The following is a 26,482-nucleotide window of genomic DNA, read 5'->3' on the forward strand; positions in this document are numbered from 1 at the left end:
GTTACTTATTTTTTTCTTCTATTTTAGATAAGAAAAAATGAAGTTCACAATTCCGCTCATTGCCTTATGTAGATGAAGCTTCGCTGTATGCCAAATGTAAGTTTGCATTTATCTTTACTTATTATTGTGTACAATTTATTCATTCCTTTTTATTTCATTTTAGATTGAAAAACAAACATCCCACGCTATCGCTTCAGCAGAATGCGATACTTCCATAGACCAATGGTAAGTTTGTGGTGTGAGGACGTCTTCGTTCCTTTCCTAGGCTGTGGCAGCTCAGCGGCCCAGGGGAAAAAACACAAGAAATTTATAATTTCACAGGGACTCTTTATTTCAATAATTCTCTTTACGCTTTGATTCAACTCTCTACCTCGGGGACAAAACCGCGACCTTTCGTGTCGACGTCCCAAGCTGGACTCTCCAACTCAACTAAAACTAGCTAAAATTACCTTATTCTAATCTTAGTCTTTTACTATCCTATCTTAATCTATTCGTAACCTATATTAGTCTACTCCTATCCTATTCTTACCTATTCTTACCCTATAGCTATCCTATTCTTACGCTACCTTACTTCCTAGCACTCCTCTCTCCCCAACCAGAGACGGAGAACCCATGAGGCCAAAACGAGGAACGACTTTGGGTCCTCACAGTGATAATCTTTATTTATAAAATTTAGTAATCATAAAATTTTTTTTTCAGATGTCAACACGCCAGCACAGAGGTCTTGATTCATTTATATGCATTTATTATGTATTTATGTATTATGTATATATATTTAGTATAAACGGGGCTTATATTTATTTATTTATTATTATTATAAATGTTAAGTATGTAATGGTGTACATGTTAAGTATATAATGGCCCACAGGGATTCAAACAATTCAAGCCATTCAAAACAATTGGCAACGTGCCTATCACGATATCTTAAAGTGGTGTGGGAAACTGTGATAAGTTTTCAGTCTAATATATATGGTTAGTATTTCTACGTTTGCATGTACGCCGAGGACACTATCAAACTTGCCAAATTACAGAGATTTTCTTACTTACAAGCAAGTTACCTAAGTTGAAAATATGACATTTTTATTATTTTAATATAAATTAAGACCTGAACAGAAAAATTGCTGTACAAGAAAAATTGGTTCGTTTTTATAGCATATTCTTACAAAGCTACAAAGCATATTAACATAAAAAGCTTGAGCAGATTGCCAAAACCTCATTTAACCTTATCAATGATAATCAGCTGGTCATAATACGTAATCAAAAAGCTATGTATGGCCAGGTTGACGTGTTTTCATTGCTCCAGCTTAAGAAACTTACTATTCTAAAAATTGACACGGAAAATTGAAACATGACTTACGTGTTCTTACTGTATACCGCTGCCCCAAATCCAAAATGATGCTTTTTTGAAAAATGATAATTTACATGTCGAAGTAAGCAAATTAATAAAAAGGTTGTTCCAATTAAAACGTGATTTCCACGAAATCCTGTAGCCATAAAAAATGTAGATCCATAAACCGAGTCTGCAATTGTGAAAGCAGCTTCTATGTATTCATAGGCTTGTAACATAGTAAAATAACTAAACTTTGAGAGTAGCTTGGGAGTGATTTATTTCTATTAAACTATGATCAGCTCAAGTAACTGTAATTCCTGATGTTAATAGAATAATAGTATTTACTAATGGAATTTGAAAAGGGTTAAGTGGTATAATCCCAAGAGGGGGTCATGTAGCTCCAATTTAAATTGAAGGGGATAAACTACTATGAAAAAATGCCAATCGTAATTCAATAGTTACTATAAAGGTATGGAGGCCTTGATACCTTGGTATCTTCACGGGTAAGCAGTGCCATCAAATTTTTTCTGTTCCTTTCTTTTCGCCTAATAATGAAGAATTTCCAAATTTCACACCTAAAGATCTAATTAAATGTCAGGCATCTGCATTTGTGTCATATAGATCTGCACCTTTTTCACGAAAACGATTTATTAACCATTTTTATGAAAACAAAAAATTCCAATAAACTCTAATCATTGTTTAAAATATTACCGAATAAGGGAATACAGTTGTTTTTCCTTTGAGCGCACACCTAAGTATCACAGCACCTCAAAGCGTTACCCAGGCGGAAAAACGTGAAACCACTGAACGGAGAAAGCCTTGCGTTTGGAGCAAGACTTTGTAGATCGTTTAGATGGATAGATTTTTGTGATCATTGAGTCCTTTTAAAGTTTTTCTTCCAGGAATGGCAAACAAGTAGATCATAATTTTCTGTTCGTCAGAATACATAAGATTTTTGCCCTAAGTAACTAGATCAGATAATTATTAGCGGTGGCGAACTTTTTCCATCAAAGGGAAAGAAAGAAAAAAAAAAATCAAGTTTATGCACGATTATTGAGTTTACGTGATTGTTACTTAACAAATAATCTAAGAATAAAATAAGAAGCTATCAATAATTCTTATAATGTTTCACTAAGTCAGTATCAATCTACATATTCAAAGTTTGTAATAATTGAACACATACAAAACTGGAACCTCCACTTTTTTGATGCATTATATGCAAAAAGTATGGTAACATATTTTTCTCTAAGAAAAAGCTGGAAAAAGGAAAATAATTATTACATAATTATAAAGAGTGAGTTATTAAGTGCTGCTTATTCGAAAAAAGAACTGTCATGTTGATCACCCCATATTAAAATTTCCGCTGTACTTCTTAACGATTCTATGAGCAAACCCCTATTATAAATTGAGATTAAACCGGAACGCAACTAAATAGTTGTGTTTATAAATTGAGAATAAACCGAAACGCAAAATAAATAAATAACGCAAACATTTATCGCATTTATCAGCTGTTTGTAGGTAACAAACAAAAATCCAGTTTTCGTAGCCCATACGTTGTATTAAAAAAGTGCAGTAAAACTTCGAAGAATACATTTTTCTTAATAACCCATGAAGCTTATATCATTTTAAAAATCGCGTTCGGCTTGGAAGTAATGCATTCGAAAATAATAATAACGAATTCTATCTGATGGGCAAGAAAGTGGATACTCTTACATTTATACAAAATTCAAAATTTCTTGTATTTGTGCACACAGGAAAATTACAAAAGAACGAAGCTGGTTCGCACACAGCCAGTTTTTGCTATTGGAATAGCGACACTGATGGAAGCTGCACAGTGCGTTGGGAAAACAAGACCATGTATTGTTTTGTGGGTGTGTTTGGTTCAGCGGTTTAGTTTAGTAGATGGGAGAACCTAATTTTTTTAATTTTGCGGTTTTAAGGAGAGGGATGGAGAGACTTTTGAAATTATATTGGAATATATCATAACTGTTTGGAAAATAAAACTAATATAAAACTTTTAAGATTTATGTTGTAACGCCAGTAGTCCTGCAAGTCCTTCAGGGATGGCGACTAACAGCTAAGTCAGCACATCCCCTATCCTTAAGTCAGTGGTTCTGCAAGTCCTTCAGGGATGGCGACTAACAGCTAAGTCAGCACATCCCCTATCCGTAAGTCATTAGTCCTGCAAGTCCTTCAGGGATGGCGACTAGCAGCTGAGTCAGCACATCCCTTATCCATAAGTCAGTAGTCCTGCAAGTCCTTCAGGGATGGCGACCAACAGCTAAGTCAGCACATCCCCTATCCGTAAGTCAGTAGTCCTGCAAGTCCTTCAGGAATGGCGACTTACAGCTAAGTCAGCACATCCCCTATCCGTAAGTCAGTGGTTCTGCAAGTCCTTCAGGGATGGCGACTAACAGCTAAGTCAGCACATCCCCAATCCGTAAGTCATTTGTCCTGCAAGTCCTTCAGGGTTGGCGACTAACAGCTAAGGTAGCACATCCCCTATCTGTAAGTCAGAATAAAATAATAAAGAAAAAGGTTGACTTGTCAAATTGTCCGTCCGCACTTACCTTAGGCAGCTATGACACCAAATTGAAAGAATCTGTGTGCCGAACTGCTCTTTTATAGCTGAAGTCCCGCTCGCTTGTCCTCTTGCCAACATGTTCTATGTGTTTATATATGCCTTGAGGTACTATGCTTGTGTGTATGCTTATCTTAGATTGGCTGCAGTCGCAACCTTCGTTACGACTTGCATGATCCTGCTTATACATAACTTAATACCAACTTACGTCTAGCTTATCACTATACTTCTTCAAATGTCTGCTCAACAGACACCCAGGTACCAAATCGCGTGATTCAACCACCTTTAGGCACGTGAGTGCTTGTGCCTTACTATGCCTTTGCGTTTGCATACGCTTTGCTTTGTGTGTTTCTACGTGCTTGACATGTGTGATCGTGCCTTTGTGCATTTTATGTATGCAGTTTATGCATTGTCGTAAGTTCTTATTTTTCCTACCTACGTACTTACTCCTGTAAGTTTTGTATACCCTAACGGTGCTACACATTCTGCGCATTTTACCCCATAGAAATTTTTGCTGAAGTTTGTTCGTTTTGCATGTGTAGATTTTCTACCTAAGTTCAGTTCTGCATGTTTTGTTTGCCCTAACGGTGCTATCAGCTTTGTACATTATTTGAAGATTCAATGTGACTTAACGGTGCTAAACCTTGTGCATTGCTGCTGTAGCTTCTGTGTATGTTTGAGCTCATGTGAGTGTGCGTGTATCCTACTGCGTTCATACCGATTCGATTTTACTTAATTGTATAAGTCGGGTTGTGTTCTTATACTTATGTTTTAATACAGATTGGGTTCTTAAACCTATGCTTTCCACATTTGAATTCTCATTTACTTTTGGGTTCTTATTTACGTTTGAGATCTTAGTGAGTACTTATTTATATTTGAGTTCTTATTCACATTTGAATTCTAATTTCCCTTTGAGTTCTTCTCTTCATTTGAATACTTATTTACATTTGAATACTTATTTGCATTTGCCTACTTATTTATATTTGCATACTCATTTACATTTGAATACTTATTTCTGCTGTTAAACATTTTGAATTCTCACTTGGGTTTATATTTTTGAGTTTTTACTTAGCCATTCCTACATTTGAGTCATTAATCTTGCTATTAAACAACTTGAGATTTTACTTGTGTTTATACTTTTGAGTTTTTACTCACCCCTTCCTACATTTGAGTTCTTAATCCTGCTTGAATACTTATTGAGTTCTTGAATCTACGCGTTTATACATTTGAGTTCTTGACTAATGCTTGTATACCTATTGAGTTCTTAAATCTATGTTTTTATACATTTGAGTTCTTGAGTTATGCTGGAGGAGGTTGTTCATGCTTTATTACACCAGACAGACGTTTACGGAGAGCTCGGACTGTCAGGTGGTTCGCTGTGGATAGCTATTTCAGGCGGACGGACGTGTATTCCGTAAGGAAGCAAAATCGCTTCCTTACAATGTTAAAAGGTTTATGCAACAAGCTTTCTATAAAGCTTTAGGAATCTGGTTATTTAATAAGAAGTCAACGGAATACTTTATGCATTTAGTCTTGGATGCGATGAAATATCGTAAAGAAAATCATATTATAAGGCCAGATATGATTAATATGCAAATGGAGTCAAGAGGCATGTTAAAAAGTGAACTTGAAATCACATAACCGCAAGTGGGGCAATGCTCTTTATTTTTCTTTGCTGGTTTCGAGATTGCTGCCTCGTTACTATGTTTGATTGCCCATGAGGTTATAGAAAATCCAGATGTTCAAGAAAAACTCTTACAAGAAACTCAGGATGTTGATCGAAATTTGGATGGCAAACCCTTAACTTACAAAGTAATACTGAATAAGCATTACATGGATATGGTAGTTTCCGAGACATTACGCAAATGGAGTGTCGCCCCTGCAATGGATCGGATGTGTACCGATGATATAACTTATGAGCTGAAAACTGGCCAAAAGTTGGAAATTAGAAAAAGTGACGCTATTTTGATACCAGCTCTTGGTACACATCGGGATCCTGAATATTATGAAAATCCCAACAATTTGACTCCGAACGTTTTAGGGAGGAGAATAAGGATTACATAAGACCATTTTACAGGGTGTGGAAGGCCAAGGTGGCTTGATTTCCAAATAAGATATAGTTCAGTTACAGAGGAAAATACAATGCACCTAAGATTTTAGTAGATTGGTTATATTCTTGCTTTTTTAGATTATTTGGATGCTAGACTTATTGTTAATTGCGAGGGCTATCTTACGATAACCTGTTTGGGCCACATGTGCAATACCTATACTAATTGCCGCAAGTTCTACAAAGCAGGACGAAAGTTTGTCAGGCAATCTGAATTATTACAAAAAGGTTCAAATTGTATTGAACGATGGCGCAGAGCACGTAGGGCTACTACGGTTAGGGAGTATTTATATAAACAGCGAAAGTTGCATATGAACATAAGCAGTTATCAACTGGCACGTAACGTGTGGAATCAATTGCATAAGCATAATCGAAACTCCAATCCAATAAAAGTCCCACGCTTTCTCCTTCAATACATATTTATGTCAGTCAACCGACATTAGAACAAACGCATGCCTACTATCCTGTAGGAAACATCCCGTCATCATTGATAAACTGTTAAGATATTAATTATATTTCCTAATGATGCATTACATTGGTGAAATCATTTTACTAAACCGGAAACTGTAGTTATTGCCCCAATAGAAGCTGTTAAAGGCCAAGGACTACAGTCTACAAGATGAAAAGGGTGATTAGAATGTGTTGACATTAATTAACTTATCTAGAATATAGTGTTCTTAAAACAGCAGAAACGTAAGAGTGAATTATAGCTACAGCGGATTCTAATACTAATAATGCAATTTGAGTAAAAATTAATAATCAAATTAAGGATAAATTTATTGATGGTCCAGTATTTCCTAAAAGAGTTAATAAAAGATGCCCCGCAATTATTTTAGCTGTTGATCGTACTGCTAAGGTTCCAGGTCGAATTATATTTCCAATAGTTTCAATACACACTATAAAGCGTATGGTTACAGACCAAGTTGGAGAAATAAGCTCGAATATCACACAATTACACCTTAAACTTGCTGTCTTGTCTAGATTTCCTTTTTTACTACATACTTTATTTACAATCTATCTAAAAAATAATAAGTAAAAGTTATGGCAAGGTAAGGAAAATAAAAAAGAGGTGGAAATAATATAACAGTACAGGTATGACATTGAGTAAATAAAATGAAACCATATAAACTTAGAAAATTATTAAAATAATTTAACGAACAAAGAAAGTGAATTAATTTCGAAATGAAAGTCTATGATGCGTTTTTTATCTAGGTATCTTATTGGTTTCTGGGTTATACGCGAACTGAAGTTGAGTTTTAATTTAAAGGCTTGCGCCTGCGTTAGCAAAGCGAAAGTTCTTCTGCGGGTTGCGTTGATGGTAAGAATTTAACGGCCATCACATTATTAAAGGCTGTTTACCGCACTTGTTAGGGTTACATTGGAGAATTCTATTGTAGGGCGGTGGCAAACAGTTGATCAAACTGAGCATTTGCAAGGGACTTTCTTAAAATAGCTTTACGGAGCTAGAGATGGAACTCGTCAGTACCATTGCCACCTTACGACAGTCGTCTTAAGTTTATATACCTTCCAAACTTGAAAAGCAGACGTACCTGGTGGGTTTTCTATTCGTAATGGTTCAATGACCCCTTTCGCGTTGCCTGCCGATCGTTTAATGCCTATTTTAACCCTTGCGCTTGATGGTTCTCCTTATTGTCTAGCTTTTGCCATTGAATCCGTATTTATCTCGTTGGCGAATGTAGCGGATGATTGGCCGAGGAGAAGCTATATGACGGTTTATAAAGTAAAAGATCTGCTGGCTGATGAGTTACACAAACGTGGTATTAAAATGAAAGAGTTTTTATTTGATATAAAGAACTGTAGCTGTTCTATCAGAAGGCTTGGAGATCAAGTTTGGATGATTTTATAGAAGTAGATGAGCAACCTGAATTCTAGATAGCCGGGAAAGGAGAATTTTAAGAAAGCATAAACAAAGGGGATATATGGTCTGTAAGTTTGACGCTAAAAACAAGGCGTGTTATACGATTAAAAACACTTCGAAGCCTATCTATGTTGCATCTTGTGCACCCAGACAGATTTGAATACAATAGTGAACATGCGTCATGAAGAATAAATGCGCAGTTATATATTTGACTTGTAAAGGCAAATATAGGTTCAGAGTGTACAGTTATCGGAGCGTAGCGCAAACTTTAGCAGACACATTGTCAATGTGGGGGCTAAAGTTGAGGTTTCCTTCAAGGGTTACCGCATGACATTGCATTGTATCTACAAAAAACTTGTATATTGAAGAATGAGACTTTAGTCTTGCTGTAGTTAATGCAAAGAATATTCTCTATCATCCAGAAGTTAAAAATTACTAAAGACTCGATAATATTGTTATCGAACGAATGCTTACCTTCTCTCCATAAAATGGAAAGATATTATCTGTGGACACGAAAAAAGCGAAAGGTCATTTACGAAGAGATTAAACAATAGGAGGTCCAAAATGGAACCTTGTGGTACACTAGGCATAATCTCAGTGAGGCAAGAGTTTGAGTCATTCGTAGCAACAAACTGTTTACGATTCGAAATATATGACCACATAAGCTTGCAAGCATTTTGAGAAAATTTGAGTTTATGATACAACTTGTCAATAATACAATTTGTAAATAAGCGCAGTGTATGAAACTCTGTCAAAGACTTTTGTTAAATACATATCGACAAGAACACACCTCATACCAACCTTTGTATTATCTCTTACGAGGTTTCGCAACTTACAACAGATGCGCCAGGCAATACCATCAAGGGACCGAAGATATTGTTTATAGGCGATGTGCGATTTTTCATACAAGATGTGGATGGGCTCAGTTAAAGGTACCATTACCAGATGAACATTTAGAATCGGGAATCAGATACAGGATATTGTCCAGTTGACTTTATTAAAGTTTTTATTATAGACTTCGCGTTGACGCCAGCGCGTCAACAGGTTAGAAATATTGTACGGAAGTGAGTTTCTCGCTTATGAGAAAGTAATTGATAAGTGCAGTAGATTGTTGCTGAATATTAGAACGAGTCGGTAAACACTTATGTCTGCAATAGAGAGAGACTATTTCTGGAGCACTTGGCTCGTACGTTAAAGACCTTACCCGGGTGGAATAAACCGCGATTAAAATCTCCGGTTACTACAGTATACATGGCAAGCATAATGATATGCACTTTTTTTGCTGCCTTTTGATAATCGTTTTTCAATAAATAATAACTAAACATGTTTATCGAAATTGACCACAGATCATATACATGTGATATATTTGTGTGCAGTAGTAGTGAACGCGTTGAAGATAATTGTGAAAATTGTACGAATTTAACTGCATGAAGGTTCGAAAAACTGTCTTCCATGATGATTGCATCATAGACATGTTTTCCCATTATAATAAATTTCGCACCTTTTTTTATAGAAAATGCTTTTTTGTGCATTTCTCCAATAGAGAAATATATTTTAACCAATTTATTACGCGTTCGCAATGGCACTGTGCGTCACGAGTTCTTGATTTCATTCTCACAAATTTAAATAGTCACAATTTTAATACTGTGTTGCACCTAAAATGGCACAGAAGACGCGTCATTACTAAGACGTCAAAACTTACTTATTTCAACATGAACCAATACGATATTTTATATAATAATTGGACTTGCAGAATAAAGCATAATCGTCACAGCAGCACTATGAATATAATTTTCTCATCCTTTGGCCAAAAGTATTAAAAGCTAAAGCAACAAATTGTTCGAATTTGCAGTACATTTCTGATATTTTCATCAAAACTTATGAAGTAAACATTTGTTTTTAAATTAAAAAATTCAAGTTTTAAGATTTGAATATAATATTACATATTTTTATGCAAATATTAGACTTTTATTAAAAATTACTTCAAAACTTCAGACTTATTTTCGTTTTGATCTTATGGTTAACAATCTTAAGCTGAATTGGTCAGGCTTAGATAAACTTAGCAAGCAAAATAAAATCCATAAATTGCATTATTTAGCTTTAGCAATTCGCCATCTAATGGCAGCGGTTCTGGTGTGGTGATGTCGAATCCATCATTCATTTTGTTTTCATTGCTTTTAAATAGGCCTTTCGGGTCGATTATAGCTTCAAAGGCAGTGTTCACGAAGACACAATTTTTTTTCATTTTTACAAAGCCGCGTTTGATAAATTTTCCCTTTGGATTTGGTTGTAAAGGAACGGCAAACAGTACCTGATTCACACACTATTTCATGAAGGTTGAATAACAGGCACCGACTTTCCCGGCAACCTTCGGTCGTTCACTATGTGTATTGTATTCTGTTGGGTTTAAATGCTACCAGATGTGCAGCGTTTTTTTGTCCAATTCGGGTGAAACGAGAAAAGCTTGACAGCTTTTTTATTTTTCTATTTGCACACGTAATTCTGCTAACCTATATATAGAGACGAATTAGATTAACTATTAAAAATAAATCTTATCTACCTACTATAAAATAACAAAAGTGTAAAACGAAAAATAGAAACCAAATCTATAAATAAACGAGAGAAAGAAACCATGTTCATTAAATATCCAACACTCACAAGACTCACACTCTCAACCGGGCTGTATAGGCGAGTAGGGACTCAACATCTAAATCGCTGCAAACATTCAAAAAGCTTGGCAATCAATTATAGTGAACATACTTAGTTTCTTCGACAGTTAAATTGAGTACGAGCTCGCTTATTACAGAGGAATACATATCATTTCGATTTTTGCAAAACGACTAAATGGGAATGCTTATATTATATCTACGTTGACTGAACTTTATGGAAGTAAAGTCTCTAGAAGAGTGACGAGGAACATTGAAGTTTATCTCACATAACAGTTCCAGCAGCTCAATAGTGCCATCTATTAATTAAAGTAAGAAGGAAACATTTAGAATAAAAAATTTACGCTTCTCTCATGAGGGTAAGACCAGCAAAATTTGGTAAAGAGATAACGGAAGAAAAGGCTATACGACACCTATAAGAAGGAGACTATACGACTGAGGCATACCCAAGTGTTGGTCTCGCCAAATTAATGAAAAGCCTTTTCTTAACATATGGGCCAAGCTCTCCGGCCACCGTTTAATAAAGTCACGTAAGGATCTAGCTTTATTTATAAATGGCTCAACGAATCAAATCGAATTTTATGGTCAAATAATACTCCTAAATCCAATTTTTGTGAATTAATGATATACTCATTAAAAAAGGAATTTCGTCTAGAGGAGGAAAGTTTCTTGCATTTTTTTAGGGTTCATTCCATAAAACCTTACGAGCACCGTATACTTGAGCTGTCTAGATCCGGCTGAAGAAAATTAGACTGCGATTCCGTATTAAAAGAGAAAAACAATTTCACTTCGTCAGCGTATATCTGGATTCGGCTGGACCTAATCCCCGAGGAGAAGTCATTGATGTATAAGATAAATAGCAAGGGGCCTAAGTGGATCCCTTGTGGGACATCTCCCTTCACGGAAAATTCATCAGATGTGGTAGAGGTGAAAAGAACTCTAAATTTTTTATTATGAGAGCCTAATTACTCCCAGAGGTATAAAGAAAAAGCGAAGCCCTGAAGTTTAAAGATCAATAATTTGCGGCTAATTAACACAAAGGCTTTACTGAAGTCTTCATATATGACATCAATGTGAGAGCCACTAGGAAAAGCCATGAAAACACGGCAATAAACTGCTAACAAGTTCGTAACGATTGATATGAAGAAATAGAAGACTTAGTGCTGATATGCAGACTGACTGGACTGACAATTCGTTCAAACAACTTGGATCAAACATTCAACTTGTTCTCAACTAGACGCCTGCTTTCGCTTTCCTGAATAAGAATAAGAAAGCTGCGCTTCCGACACTAAGCGAAAAACCCTATCTACAAAGAAAGATTGAACATCGTAGGTATAAGATCATATAGTTCGTCGGAACATGACTTCAGTACACATAACGGAATGCCATAAGATATTAACGCACAATTACATATCATCGACCCTAAAACTAGCCGTAGGTCAATTTCAGAAATAATCAAATTCCAAATGGATACAGTGTTTACTGTTTTTATATACTCAAAGGAGTCAGAGCTATTAAACGACATCGATGAGGTATATATTGAGACTCTTTGGAGTTGCAAATTTATTAAATTGTTTAGGATTAGTAAGAAACGAAGATTTTATCGTTTGAAGCTATCTGCAATAACTTTGATAGTGTTAACGAGATTAAAGCTGTGCCTTACAGTAGAGTAGATGAAATTGTTGTGGGCAGTACTTGTTTTGAAAAGTTTTTTTTTCCCAATTTTTATAGCATATAACTGTTTTTCTAACTATGGCTGGCAAGTGCTTCGAGGGGAGGGTTTTCTAATCGAAACGAAGGCGGAAATAGTTAAGTGTACAAAGTCGAGAAATTAGGATTTTCATATTCTCAAGTGAAGTTTGCTTTACTAATATGATTGAACGAGTGAGATTGAAATTCTAGACAGCGATTAACAATTATTTCAAGGAAATTAGCAAAGGTAAGAACTAAGAGTCTCCCATTACAACTAATGTTTACATTGAAGAAGATTTCAATTATATAATTTATTGAAAAACGCAATGGTTTTTTCAAAAGTTAAAGTGGGAACCATGCAGCCTGCCTTGATACTAGGACATCAAGTGGCACCGCAGCCACTAAAATCCCCCAACGCTGTGACCCTACCAGTACGTTTTATATATATTGCCAATTTTCACACGAACAAAAAATTTCACCTCGTTAGGAGGCAGGAATATGAATGCGAGGGGAACACATCTGATATGGCGATTAAGACGCGACGGTTTAGACGATCTTTTCTAAAAACATGAAACGTGTTGCGCAAAGATCTAACGAGTGCAGTGCAGGCTTTAGCCAGGTTTCAGTGAAAACCAAAGCCGAATATTCTGAACTGATAATAATTAGACCAACTTTTGGATTTAGGTTCCCGATATTTTGGTAAAGGATGGTCACAGAGTAAAAGAAGAAATTTAGTTTTTCGCTCTCCAATTGCACAAGAAGAGCCCCGAACGGATAAATATTTTTTATTTTTCTTTCTTAGAGACTTGACCGTTTTCGAGACACTAAGAGGAGATATTCTTGTCGCATCCGCATAACTAACTTGAGAGGAACTACGTTGGCCATTTTTCGTAGCATTCTTGATAGTATTAGAAATTTGCGGAATTTGTTATCTGATTGCTAACAGTAGAAGTAATAACTTATAGTTTACTATCGTAGAGTTATTAGTTAAAGGGGAAGATGGAACACTAAGCGCCATTAAAAGATAGCGACGTGACGTCTACAAACTCGTTAGTGGGAGGTAAGCTGAGTGAAGTAGCCGCGGGGACTTTACCATATGTATAGTTTGGATTCCAGGTTTTCCACCCACCCCTTTGGACATTCTTATTGGCCTCGAACATATGCCTACTCGTTTTTATATGTTTCTAAAATGTTATGTTCAAATCCTACAGAATATGTGACAATGCATTTAAGCTGCCTTGCTCCGCTAATAGGCGTTCTACCAATCTTTTCAACTAAAGTGCAAAACGATGCTTCTTTGCTCCTCTCGGAGCACTGGCGAACATTCATTTGAAGTATTGACATCGTAGCTGAAAGGTTTTTGTCCACTAAGAAAAAATCAAAGTTAGGCTGTAAACGTAATGAAGCTTCGGTTATGTTTTCACCTCTGAGAGGCACATTCAATTTGCAAATTTTATAAATGCTTTTTTTAAATTTTTACAAATTTGTAATTATATTGTTACGAAAATAGCATTTATGATGATTTCAATTTTCATGAAAATTAGTCGATTTTCTAAGAAGCTAAATTCTAAAGAAGTGAAAAACCAAGTGTACGTTCAGGGCATCTTACCCGCATCAAGCGTCTGGCGAAAAGATTAACAATTTGCAGAAATTTAACGGAGGAATGGGTTAACGGATTGAAAATGTTGCGATGAATTTAGGTAAGGGTAAATTGCTTGTAACACGGTATATAAGCAGAATATTTGCGGAAAGCAAAGTCAGCCGTAAACTAGTCGAAATTTGAGTTGAAAGTGAGTCGGGGAAGTCGCGTCGAGAGATTTGAATTGCAATATTGGAAAGACCAGAACGAGACTTAGTGTTGTAAATATAAGTTACCGTAAGTAATTTGTAAATGAAACCTATGCCGTCCAAAAAATCGCAATTCAGTATTGCGAACTTTACTTCAAAAGAAGTTCAATAAATAATGTAAATTCGCAAAGGACGGATCTACTTTACAATATATAACTTCGTATAATATGTACATTAAGGTCGTATAAGTTAAATTTATTTCTGATTTTATGAAAAATTTGTAATTTAAATGATGTTCCCAGCCCTGCGAATATAAGCGAACCTAATGTGTCAGCCCCGTTACTCATTCCTTAGATTATCCAAGCCCACGGCGGACACGTTTGGTCTGGTAATATGGATAAACATTTACCGTGTGTCCTTTTCCAATAATTTCTAAAAAATACATTATTAGAATGATGGATTAGTATTTAACCAAACTGTGAAAGACAGCTAGAGTAAACATAATTTCGCGTTGCAGAACCAATTGCTAAATAAACAAGCCAGAAATTGTTGAACAAAAATATTTATCTCTTTTTCTTTTATTATTTAAGAAAATGTAATTTTCAAATTGATTTTCAAAGTTTCAAACCTATTTTCAACGTCTAATTTACTAGAAATTCGAAACATTCTGATAACTCGATAGCACTACTGAGCTTTTGCGACCTAAGAAGAAGAAGAGGCGTATAGAGTCAGCTGTAACTTGGAAATAAAAAATTTAAAAAACTTTTCAAGTATTACTGCATTTGCAAAAATCTATTTAATAATTTATTAAGTAGTTTTCATGAAAGATGGATTTGTCATTTGCGCAAACCCACATAGAGACAGAAATCCACAAGCGGGATGAAAACTTAAGAGAAGAACCTCCGGCTAAAAAACCAAGAACTGAAAATAAAAACAGTGCAGAAATTACGAAAGTTAGTAAAGAAGACGTACCGAGTGGTAGCGTTCAACAAAGATGTAGTCCAAGAAAACGTTTGGATATACGCCCATTAAACGAGAGTCTTCAACAAAAATCGGCGATTCTGCCAAAGAAATGTAAGCAGAAGTTTATTTATGGTAATTATTCCAAATACTATGGTTACCGTAACATGGACAAAGTTTTCCATGATGTGCGCCTAGATGTGTTTAACGCATATTGCGATTTATTTACTGAGAAAAGTGTGCTAGATATAGGCTGTAATACTGGCATTTTAACGATAGAAATAGCCAGACGATTTAAAGTGAAATCTATAATAGGTCTGGATATAGATCGTCACCTCATTGATCAAGCCTTTAAAGCTTTAAACAGGCGAAAGAAATTGCTGCCTTTTGATAATGAAAGTAAAAGAATGGAAATATTTCCTTTCAATATAAATTTCGTTCATGGCAATTACGTTTTAAAGGATGATGTCTTACTGGAAATAGAGAAGCCGAAATTCGAAATTATACTTTGTTTATCATTAACAAAGTGGATACATTTGAATTTTGGGGATAAAGGAATAAAGCAAACTTTTAGGCGTATGTTTTTGCAATTGAAACCTCAAGGCGTGTTAATATTAGAAGCCCAATGTTTTAACAACTATGCTAAACGTAAGAGAATTACGGTAAGTAAAAAAATGTTGTCTGTGCCATGTCTAGCGTCTTTTTTTAAAACATCGCTTTGTTACCATCTAGAATTAAATTGAAATCGTGAACTAACTTCTATTAAAAAAAAAAAGAGACAAACTTTGAAGGTCATCATTCTCATTTCAAAAATATTAAGACTTCCGCATATCCATTCAACTTCCATTTCCAATAGAAGCCTTTAACAAAAGACGCCACGACGGCCTATTTTAAAAATTGATTGGAAGATTACAACATTCATATATTTTTTAGGATACCATATATCATAATTATCGGGCTATTGAATTTTTTCCCCAGGATTTCCATACCTACTTATTAAGTGCGGAAGTCGGTTTCAAGAGTTGTGAGTTAATGGGTGTACCTGATCATAGTAAAGCCGGTTTTCAAAGGCCCATATACATATTTTATAAATAAAATAAATAGATTAAGAAAGAATAATAACAATAAGAAATTTATATACATAATCTTTCAGTTTTATTTTACTAAATTTTCTTGATTTTCTTATAATTTGGCGACGGGGGCGGTGTGACCAGGTTTTCCATAACTTCCGGTAGGTGTTTTTCTAACAATTCCTCGCTACTTAATTGAAAGTTACTGTCAGCCCAAATTAATTTTAATTGAGCCAAAACCAAACCAATTTTTCTGGTCGGGATAGATCCCCTATCCTTCAGTATATTGCCATTCACTGGAAACGGAGGAATTCGCCAGGATCTTAACTTATCGTACAATTCTCTTTTGTGCTTGTACTTCAATAGTTCTTCTACGAAGTCCCGTCGGATATAGGTCTGCAAGCACAACTTTTGGTAATCTCTTAGAGACACATAATCCTCATCCACCTAAATTAAAATTAGAGTTACGAAAAATTTGAAAGCTTTTTTGTGCTAAAGAAACTACCTTTTCTCGTTGTTGTGTTATAAAGAATGCTAAGTCTCTTTCAAATGCTGAGAATTTTAATCTCTCATGCATTTTTACTGCATCTTCCACGGAGTGCACTAACGAAATCATAAAAAGTATGGGCTTATGAGGGTTTTCAAAGTCTTTCAACGCTAAACAGAGACGTTTAAATTCTAATACATTTGGCCTCAGAGGGAGACCACAATACACGGCTAATCCGGAGTTTATCATCTCAAGCATTATTTCTTCCGAATAATTACCCAGCAACATTTTTTGTAATTCTCCCCATATTCTTTCACCGCTTATGTTGGCAAGGCCTTGCGCATTAGCTCTAATGGCTTTCAAAGTTAATTCATCATGTCTACCAGCATCAGGAGCTACGCGCCCATAAAAGCGAAAGTATCTTAAAATCCTCAAAAAATCCTCTTTTATTCGCTTATTAGCATCACCCACAAATTTCACACGTCTTTGCTGCAAGTCTTCGTAACCATAGAAGTAATCGTAAAGAGTACCATCGAACCCTAAAAACATGGAGTTTATGGTTAAATCCCTTCTGTTAGCATCCAGCTGCCAATCGGTGGTGAACTTAACTTCTGCATGCCGTCCGTCAGTAACTACATCAATGCGTAATGTGGTCACCTCAAAATTTTCTTTATCGCCTATTCGGACAGTGATCGTGCCATGCTTTTCACCTTTAGGATTTATCATTCTTATCTTTTCTAAAGTAAACATTTGTTTCATTTGCTCCGGAGTGGCAGTCGTCGCAAAATCTACATCTTTTGGTGTTATTTCCATTAATATATCACGTACTGCCCCGCCAGCTATACGTAACTCATAATTGTATTTGCAGAATATACCCACTAGAGTTTTTAATTCGTCTGTGAATATGCTGCGAAATTCTGGAGTATTTAATTTCCTTACGACTGGGTTTGCACGCATTTTGTTCAGCTTGGTTATAATTTGAAAATTAGAATTATATTTACTTATATCGCTTAAAGAGGAGGACAGCCAACGGCTCACTGTATGAACGTAAATGCAGCTACAACCTCTCAAAGCACAAAAATTCCTTAAAAGCCACATTCTTGATTTAATAATAATAATAATTTGCACACATATGTACTATGAAAATCCAGATACGTTAAAAAACAGCTGTTTGACGTAAAACAGGGAGGTAATCACGTATCTAAAAGTATAGTATCAGCCGTATTTGTTCTTCGCCTATGTGATAATGATAATAATTCAGGACACTGAGTGCGTATAGCGTAGTTAAATTTGGTTATCGAGCTTATGTGCTCTATGTGTGCAGAAAAGATGTGAGAAATGTTCTCTTACATCTGTCAAAGCAGCAGAAAGAAGCAGCTAAATTATGCACTGGCTCTCAACAAGGTTTAAACCTTTTAAAAGTTGTGGTAAAAAATTACCATCCGCAGAAATCCAACGTATGCTGCAAAACCACAAGAAAACAGAACGAAAGTTTTTCTGCGAATATTTGCATACTTTGATGGAAATAGCCAAACCAATTTGGCTGAACGAAGAAAGCTTAATTCACTACTTTTCGGACGGTATTCCTGATCTCAAGTAGATTAAGCCCGTTCTGTTGCAATCTGAAGATTTAGATGATCTGAGAAAGAAACTAAAGATATATGAAAAATTCGTAGCACGAGACATACAGCAGCCACTATGCAACCATAGCGAAAGAAAATCTTGATACCGAACATTCAATTTATTTTCCAAAGAAATAGTCCAAATGCCGGGAAGAGATCGTTCAGTAAAGCAGTGCAGCTCTACAATTATCATTTGTTTTAAGTGTAAAAGTGAAAGTCACAAACCTTAAAGCTAAAGTTAAGTCGGTGAACACTAAGTGTTTCATATTACAATATTATGGAAGAAGTTAGCTCGAACAAATATAATCGCGTTTTTAAAATTATAAAAGTAAATGGAGTGACGTTTTCTCCAATTTTGGATTTAGCTATTGATACATCAATAATAATAATACATCAAGATACATCAAGAATTCAGCTGGATATTTTAAAATAACTGTTAACATAGATAATGTCGATATCGAAGTCAAGTTTTACGTTGTTAAACATAATGCATGTCCAGTGTCTATAGGCAATGAAGTTTTGGAACAAGTAGATATAATTATAACTTCAGATGAACCAAAGTTTATTGAAAGACATTGCGAAAAATAACTCCAACAGAAAGAAGCGATGGAATTAAGGAAAATAACTTCGGAAATGGATATTGAAAACCGACATACATAAGAAACTGAAAATAGGGAAAAAACGAATACGAAATAAAGCTAAAGTTGGAGGAGATAAAAAACTAGAAGAGCAATTAGACGAGCCTATAATGGAAAAAACAACCAATATACACATTCCAGAACTAATGTAAAATTTAGAATTATTTGTTCGTTGATAGAGCCGCCACAGTCAATTCATGTATGTGACTTATTTCAGGGTGATGTATCAAAAGCCATAAAAATTTTTCGCGATTTTCCCGAGGGTGTCAAGAGACGATGTCATATATAAATTGCAATCAAGCAAAGTGTAAATAAGTGTAAAATGCAAGGAATGGCTTCTTCCATGAAAATTCTCGCAAATACAAATACAGTGACACATGGTTTGTAACTCACAACATTCATTATGAATTCTTGTAGGTACCTTTTAGAATGAGCAAATCTCCTCCTTTTCGAGATGTTTCGAGAATTAATAAAAGACGTGGCAATCATAACCTACGTGCAAGTAAGGCAATTTTCTATCAGTCCAGGGCCTTCATTGTTTAAGAATTCACCAGCAATTATCGAACAATTTAAGGAGAAAAGGGAAAACACAATGTTTTGGTTTTTGCTAATTCCACTATTTTGTTTTTGTTTTTTGTGTACCACTTGCAATGTATTGGAAGTTCGAATTTTGTTACTTTAGAAAGCAAATAAATGAGTGAACTTTGAAGTTTGTTCCTTAAGAGAGTAAGTAAATGAGCGAACTTCGAATTTGGCCAAATTAAAGGAGAAGTACATTTGCATTTCATTCACACTCGACACAACACGTCATCTCCGCAAACCGCAGCTGGATAATTTTTGTGTTTACCGGTGTTAGTGAAAAAAAAAAAAGAAGAGATTTTAAATATTTGAAAAAAGGAAAAGAGGTTTAATAAAGTAATGAAATAACCAAAGAAAACAATTTTAAAGAAGGAAAAGGAGGGAAGGAGGAGGAAACTCTCGTGAGAGAAAAATTAAGAAGCAATACATATATTCAATTATTATTTTTTGTTTTTTCTTTGTGATTTTTTTTTTTTGCGTTCCCTGTGATAACAACCAAAACAACATCAGCCCGTCTCCCTATGGAGACTGGGTCTGATCCTATAACTACAAGTAGAGACTGTTTTGAAAATTTTTACGTGAACGCCACTGGGCACACCAAGAGATCGAAAATGGGTGAGAATAATATTCTTTTATCTGATAACGGGGAGGCTAACGCAAAGGTTTTAATTCCGCCTAGTAAACAGGCTACCGACAAGCCCTCTGATTTGGGTGCCACTGGCGCCCCAAATGTCGAGATTAATTTGTGCGATTGCCTTTCAAACTGCAATTTTGTCGTTTTTGTCGAAACGTGCGCGGACGCAGAAGAAAATCGCATCAATATTATCTCCAATCTCTATTTCTATGATTACTTGAAGGATTTCGGTATGTACGACTTAAAAGAATTAAAAGTTGTCAGCAGGGGTAGAGCCAAACTTCTTTTCAGCTCCGCTGTCAATGGCAACAATTTTGTTATGAATAATGAATTTAATAAAAAGCATTTAAAAGCGTACACACCGAGGTCGTTCACTGAGAGATTTGGGGTTATTCGAAACATCCCATGCACATATAGTGTCGATGATATAATTAAAAACGCCGTATCCGATATTCCGATTAAGTCCGCTGTCCGTTTCCAAAGAAGAAATCCCAACAACAAAGACGAGTGGATTCCCACAACCAGCATCAAAGTTGGCTTCAAAGGGTCTGCCGGTCGAATACTTTGTACCCACTTTAAAGCAGTGCTTTAAGTGTGGCAGATGCGGTCACGTATCTAAATTCTGCAAAGCCAAAGAGAGCAGGTGCCTTAACTGTGGAAAGTCTCCGAAGTGTGTAAATTGTGAGGCGATGAAGTGCTTGTCCTGTGGCTCAGGTGAGCACAACGCTCTCAATAAGTGTTGCTCTAATAGGGAAACTGAATTAAACATCAACAGGATAATGGCGATTAAAAATCTTTCGTATAAAGAGGTCAAAGAGAATTTTTTCGAAATTTATTTCGAATGTCTCGATGACAACACTTATGACGGCAATTTCTCTCCACCGGAGAACACGCCTGCAATTTCAATCAAGGATGATAATCAAAATGCCAACAAAATCTTAACCAAAAATAAATACAATGCTGTCGTCAAAAGGAAATTGGTTCCCTCCAAATATCTTATCAATTCACCCACCAAGCCTTCTCCCAATACACCCCCCAAGTCTCCTGGAACCTTCTTGGACCGAAAATTTCAAACATTCATTTGCGGTTTTCAGAACTTGAAAGACTAATTCACGCGATTCAAGAAAGTATCCGTCCGATGATCCCTCACAATCTTATTAAAGAATTTGAAGAAAATATGTCTGTCTGTGCTATTTCTTGCCCCGTTCGAGCATCCAGTACTGCGAGGAAATCCGCTGGGGTTCTTTCTCAAGTTTCAACATCATATCTTATCTTTTCTAGATTTTTGCTTAAACTCAAACAAGATCGATTTTTGTATCTTAGGTGAAGTTTTTCTGAAAGATGAAAATTGTTTCGAAGTTAAAGTTTCGAAATATGCCTCAGCCACCAAATGCCAAAATGATGGCTATGGTGGTGTTAGTATATTAGTTAAGAAAGGTGTCAATTTCAGACGTATTCCCTATAACTCTGCCGTTGACATCATCATCATCAAAACCATCAACCTGAAACCGAATCTTTTCATAGCCTCATGCTACTTTCCACCCAGTCTTGATGTGCAAACCTTTCGTGATGAGATTCAGAGATTATGCGACTTTCTTTACGGTGAACAAAACGTGATTCTAGCTGGAGATTTCAATGCAAGACACCGCCTGTATGGCGATCAAGTCTCTACCAACAAAGGCAAAATCCTTGTAAATGCCATCAATTCGAGCAGTTTCAGTGTCTTAAACAATGGCAATACTACTTTTCACTGTAACCGGAGCGGTCGCACGGCGAGCAGTGTCTTGGATCTAACTTTCTCGAACTCAACTATTTTATCTTTCAACTGGAACACGTCCAATGTTTCCATTGGCAAAAGTCAGCACTCCCCCATTATATTCCACAGTTGTAACAATTCCGTCAAGAAAATAGAAAATTTCATTTCACGCCACTTCCTTATGTCTGTCTAAAGTTGATCTTCCTTCTGATATATCATCAATTCAAAGTGCCTTTCAGTCTGTGATCATGTCTGCCAGAACCAACTTCCCTGACATTGAGTCCTTCTCACCTAAACCTGGTGGAATCCTTCCCTGTCAACACTTTTCCGCAAATACCAAGCTGCAAGAAAAAAAATGAGTAAATATGCCAATCCAGCCAACTACATTGAATATATGAAAATACTGAAAGAATGGAAGTCTGCAGTTAGAAAGGCGAAAAGGGCACATAGAGCCATCGCTATTAAGGAGTTATGTGGTAACGGCAACTCACGTTCCTTCTGGAATTATATCAATGGTCATCGACATTCTAGTCGAAAATTAAGCGGTTGTTCTGTATGGAATGACCGTGATAATAAAAAATACTTAGATATACTCAAGAGGTACATTCCAATTGTTAATCCTATTACAATGCCTTCAATTCCTTTTAGTAGTATCAGTAACACACCCTTTTCATTGCATGAGCTAATGTATGTTTTACATTCCAGAAAGAGAGCTACTGCTGCAGGTTGTGATGGAGTCAAGTATGACATGCTCACAGCACTGTCTGGAGGAAGCTTTAGCATGCTTTTGCATGCAATTAACAACTGCTGGTCCACCAACTTTATACCCTCTGATTTGCGTTGCATCAAAATAGTTCCCATTCCCAAGCCAGGTAAAGACTTTAATGATTTAAGTAGCTTCAGACCAATTTCACTAATATCTGTATTCATAAAGACCATCAACCTCATGGTTAAGGAGAGACTAACTGCTTTCTTGAAAACTAAGAACATTATTCCAGCTCGGTCTTACGCCTATCAAAAACGCAAATCTACGAATATGTGCGTTAATGAACTGTGTTTTCTCATAGCCAGCTTAAAAAAAGCAAGGAAAAAGGTTGTCATGCTCTCCCTGGACATCAGCAAAGCCTATGACTGTGTCAACTTGATTAAGCTCGGTAGAATTCTCCTAAACTTTTCGATTCCTCTTCAAATGCGGCTGTGGATACTTAATTTTTTATCCAAGCGTGTGTTGGTGATGGGTACCGAAAAAGTTGAAATATGCGGTGGTATCCCACAAGGCAGTTGTTTAAGCCCCATACTCTTCAATTTATACGCAGCTTCTTTGCATGATCTTCAAGATGACAAACCTCACATTTTTCAATATGCAGACGATTTTCTAATCGTAACCGCGGACTCATCTTTTCCAGCAGCTTTCAATAACCTCTCGATGAAAGCGAACTTGTTTTTCGATGCATGCGCTGATCTTAATTTATATTTTAACCCCAGAAAGACAAACACTGTTTATTTTGCCAAAGGTTCTAAACGTGAAATCAGACTTCTTATCAAAGGTACCCAAGTTAATCAGGTAAAATCTCTTCGATTTCTTGGGAGAATTTAAAATGACAGCTTAACCCTTCGTGGGCATTATGAAAAGGCGTTCAAAGATTGTCAGTCTGGATGCAACATCATCAAACTCATGGCAAACAATCAGGCAGCCTTGCCTCCCAAAAATGCTTTGACCGTTTACAAATCTCTAGTTAGGTCCAAAATTGAATTTGGACATTCCACATGTTGCAATTTCCCAAAATGTATTGAAAAACATATACAAGCATTTGAAAACCGAATGTTAAAGCGTTGTACTGGACTGACCCCCTCAACTCCTCAACATATTCTCAATGTTATATCTGGTGAATGGCCAGTTTCCGAAAGAGCCCTTATTTGCACTGCTAAGGAGTTAATTAAAGTCAAGATGATAAATCCTTCCTTTTTTCAGGAAATTATATCTCTCAGTGACACTGTCACTTGCAGTTATACTTTTTGCTATCAAAAACTTCGTCATATTTTTGATAAGTTAGATTCAATTCCCCCCTTGAATTTCATTACCAGCAAATGCAAAGTCTTTATGAACATTCTCGAACCAATCTCTACCTCAAAACAAAATGTCAACTTCTCTTGTATAAGGTTGTTATGCCAAGAAAAGCTCCTTTCTTATTACAACAACGGATATGATATATATGCCACTGACGGTTCCCTCGGACATAATGTATCTGGCTTCTCGGTTGTGAAACATCTATCTGAAACAATACTTCGAGTTAAAGTGGAAGAGGAACTTTCCTCTACTTTTATTGAGTTGCTCGCCATTCGACATGGTTGCTATTTCCGATGGTATCAGACGTTTTGTCATTTTTTCCGACAGCAGGTCTACTCTACTTCTAATAAATAAAAGAGATGCAGAAAATCAATATGTGTTTGACATTCACAAGACGTTGCTCGAATCTCAAGTGGATGACTGTCACCTCGTTTGGGTACCTGGCCACTGCGGCTTTTTTTTAAATGTAAAAGCCGACTTTCATGCTAGGAGAGCTCGTGTTGATGGGACAATTTTGTCCATCAAATATACTCCCAATGAAGCAATTCGGGCAATTCGCGACCACATCCTTCAACAGCTAAACGACGAATTTAAAGTAATCGCGCGCGTTAAATCCAATCGTCTTTTCTATAAATTAAATCCCACATTTCAATTCAAACCCTTCTCTGTTTCTTCTTTTAATTCCTGGGAAATCAAAATTCTTTATAGACTCATGAGTGGTCACACTTATGACAAAGTTTGTTTAAAAATGATTCGCGCTATACCATGTGATGTTTATGAAGTTTGCAATGTTGTTGAGTCTGCTGAGCATCTAATCTTCAGATTTCACAGGCTTGATGGCATTAGAGATTCCTTTAGCTTCTTCAAGTTATATGGCTGTCTCCTCGATCTCTTTGCAGCAAAAAATGTACGTCATCGAGATGATGGGAACTAACTTGCTTTATTAGAAACGACAATTTATCCTTTTAGAATTTTTCTTTTTCCTCCTCTTTCCTTTTTTTTTTTGCGTTCAATCATTTTCAATTACCATAACATTCCTTTTCGTTTCCGGCCAAAGTTTGCAACACTGTCTGACTTTCAAGAACTCAACAAGCACACTTACACACACTCGCACACACACAATTTCATTTAACATGCTCACTCCAGTTATTACGGCCGCTCTTATTTTTTTGTTACGGTTTATACATAATCTTGACTAAAAATTACAACAGTTTATTATTTGGACATATAAGCCACAAATCTATTGGCTTAGTCCATCTCTGTTCAACATACCAAAAAAAAAAAAAAAGGAGAATTAAATGAGCGACCACTTGTTAGAATGTACATATTGGAAATATTTATTCTCCTTTCTCCGCGTCACATGAAAATACATAAAAATACATGTGCATAAAAATATTATTATTATTATTGTTATTAATTTCGCCAGAGAAATAAATTCTAAGACTAAACTCTTAAAAGCACTAGCATCTAAGGCTATTGGCTTTTATTATTAAAAACTCTACCGCACTTGAGATTCGAACCCACGACCATTGACTTGCTAGTCGAGATTCCTCGCCTTCGTCTACTCAGGCGGATTGCATAAAAATAAAAATGTATTTTCCTTCATAAATTTGATAGTACAATTGAACATATCTATCTATCGTGTTGTAAAATTGAAAACAAAAATTTATAAAGCCAAACAAAAAACCTTAAATTACATGCATTACAAACTTGACGCAATACAAGACAAGAAAAGTAACATATACTGCATCATTTTCTTTCATACTCGACCATCGATTAAAGATCTTTACGTATGAGAAACCGTTCCCTTAAGGTTTTCAAACCTCTAGGGTCAAAGAGAATAAAGACAACCATCACTAGTATGCCACCACAGCTAGAGTGTGCGTCATTGCATGTTTTTATTTTAGAGTATTTTCTTTTATTTTAATATACATTTACATTAACGTTTGGTACAACGTTGAAAAGTTAAGAGTTCAGTTAAGTTCAATTGTAACTTTATGATGTTGTACTACTATCAAGCCACATTTATTCACGAATTTTTTTTATAAATAATACAAACCCAAAAATTTATTATATCAATTGGCGCAACCAACTGGTTGTTTATAAATTGATAAAAACCGGGGCGCAACCAAATGGTTGTTTACATATTGAAAAAAAATTGACACGCAACAAATGACATGTGACTGAATAGCAAGAATGTGTAATACAATTTAGAAAAAATTGGAGTATTTCAACATGCGGTGTCAATAAGACGATGACATATAGCTGATAAAAGACTGGAGTTGTTAAATGACTGAGGTAAGTCCTAAAGTAAAGTGAATAGAGTTTTGTGAGAGATATGAAGGCATAAATCTTTAAATCAAATTTCATCAATTTTTTGGTTCAAAACAGCTTCATATTTACGTTTTAACATTTTTGACTGATTATGATTGTCGGTAACTCACGAAGAGCCTTTAACTCACGTTGAGTGCTAAAACTTTTTACCACCCGTCGCTGAATATTCTGTATCACCTAAGAAGAATACTTTTAATTAAAAATTTTTTTTGAATTTAATTCGCGATTCAGTTTTCTCTCACCCAACATTTCTTCTGAGCTATTAACGCTCTCTTCTATAATCAAAACATC

General features: G+C 35.7%; 2 protein-coding genes, 1 long non-coding RNA gene and 1 pseudogene across 3 annotated transcripts; 3 read left to right on the top strand and 1 right to left on the bottom strand.

The window, feature by feature from the left end:
- Nucleotides 1-27: 27 nt before the first annotated feature.
- LOC119642665 lies at nt 28-757 on the top strand. The gene is made up of 3 exons (XR_005248105.1): nt 28-96; nt 164-225; nt 700-757. It is a non-coding gene; the product is annotated as an uncharacterized LOC119642665 (long non-coding RNA).
- Nucleotides 758-1,801: 1,044 nt separating this feature from the next.
- On the top strand, nt 1,802-6,013 carry LOC119642664 (annotated as a pseudogene).
- Nucleotides 6,014-14,870: 8,857 nt separating this feature from the next.
- LOC119642618 (probable RNA methyltransferase CG1239) lies at nt 14,871-16,098 on the top strand. The gene is made up of 2 exons (XM_038041812.1): nt 14,871-15,665; nt 15,937-16,098. Exons 1-2 carry the CDS (start codon nt 14,871-14,873, stop codon nt 16,096-16,098), a joined length of 957 nt encoding a protein of 318 aa, XP_037897740.1.
- A 74-nt stretch (nt 16,099-16,172) lies between these two features.
- LOC119642619 (CCA tRNA nucleotidyltransferase 1, mitochondrial) lies at nt 16,173-17,678 on the bottom strand (the record flags this gene model as incomplete). Its single annotated transcript, XM_038041813.1, has 2 exons — nt 16,579-17,678; nt 16,173-16,520 (listed from the first exon to the last, which is right to left on the bottom strand). Coding segments are annotated over exons 1-2 (1,428 nt in total), but the record flags the coding sequence as incomplete, so codon positions are not given.
- Nucleotides 17,679-26,482: the final 8,804 nt, after the last annotated feature.

This window comes from Glossina fuscipes, unplaced genomic scaffold, assembly GCF_014805625.2.
Source record: "Glossina fuscipes isolate IAEA_lab_2018 unplaced genomic scaffold, Yale_Gfus_2 238, whole genome shotgun sequence".
Lineage (NCBI taxonomy): Eukaryota > Metazoa > Arthropoda > Insecta > Diptera > Glossinidae > Glossina > Glossina fuscipes.

What these genes read in the sequence shown, in the direction of transcription:
- LOC119642618 (XM_038041812.1), top strand. Translation starts at nt 14,871, where the DNA reads ATGGATTTGTCATTTGCGCAAACCCACATAGAGACAGAAATCCACAAG. An exon ending in CTAAACGTAAGAGAATTACG is followed by an intron (nt 15,666 to 15,936) that starts GTAAGTAAAAAA and finishes TATATTTTTTAG; the next exon opens with GATACCATATATCATAATTA.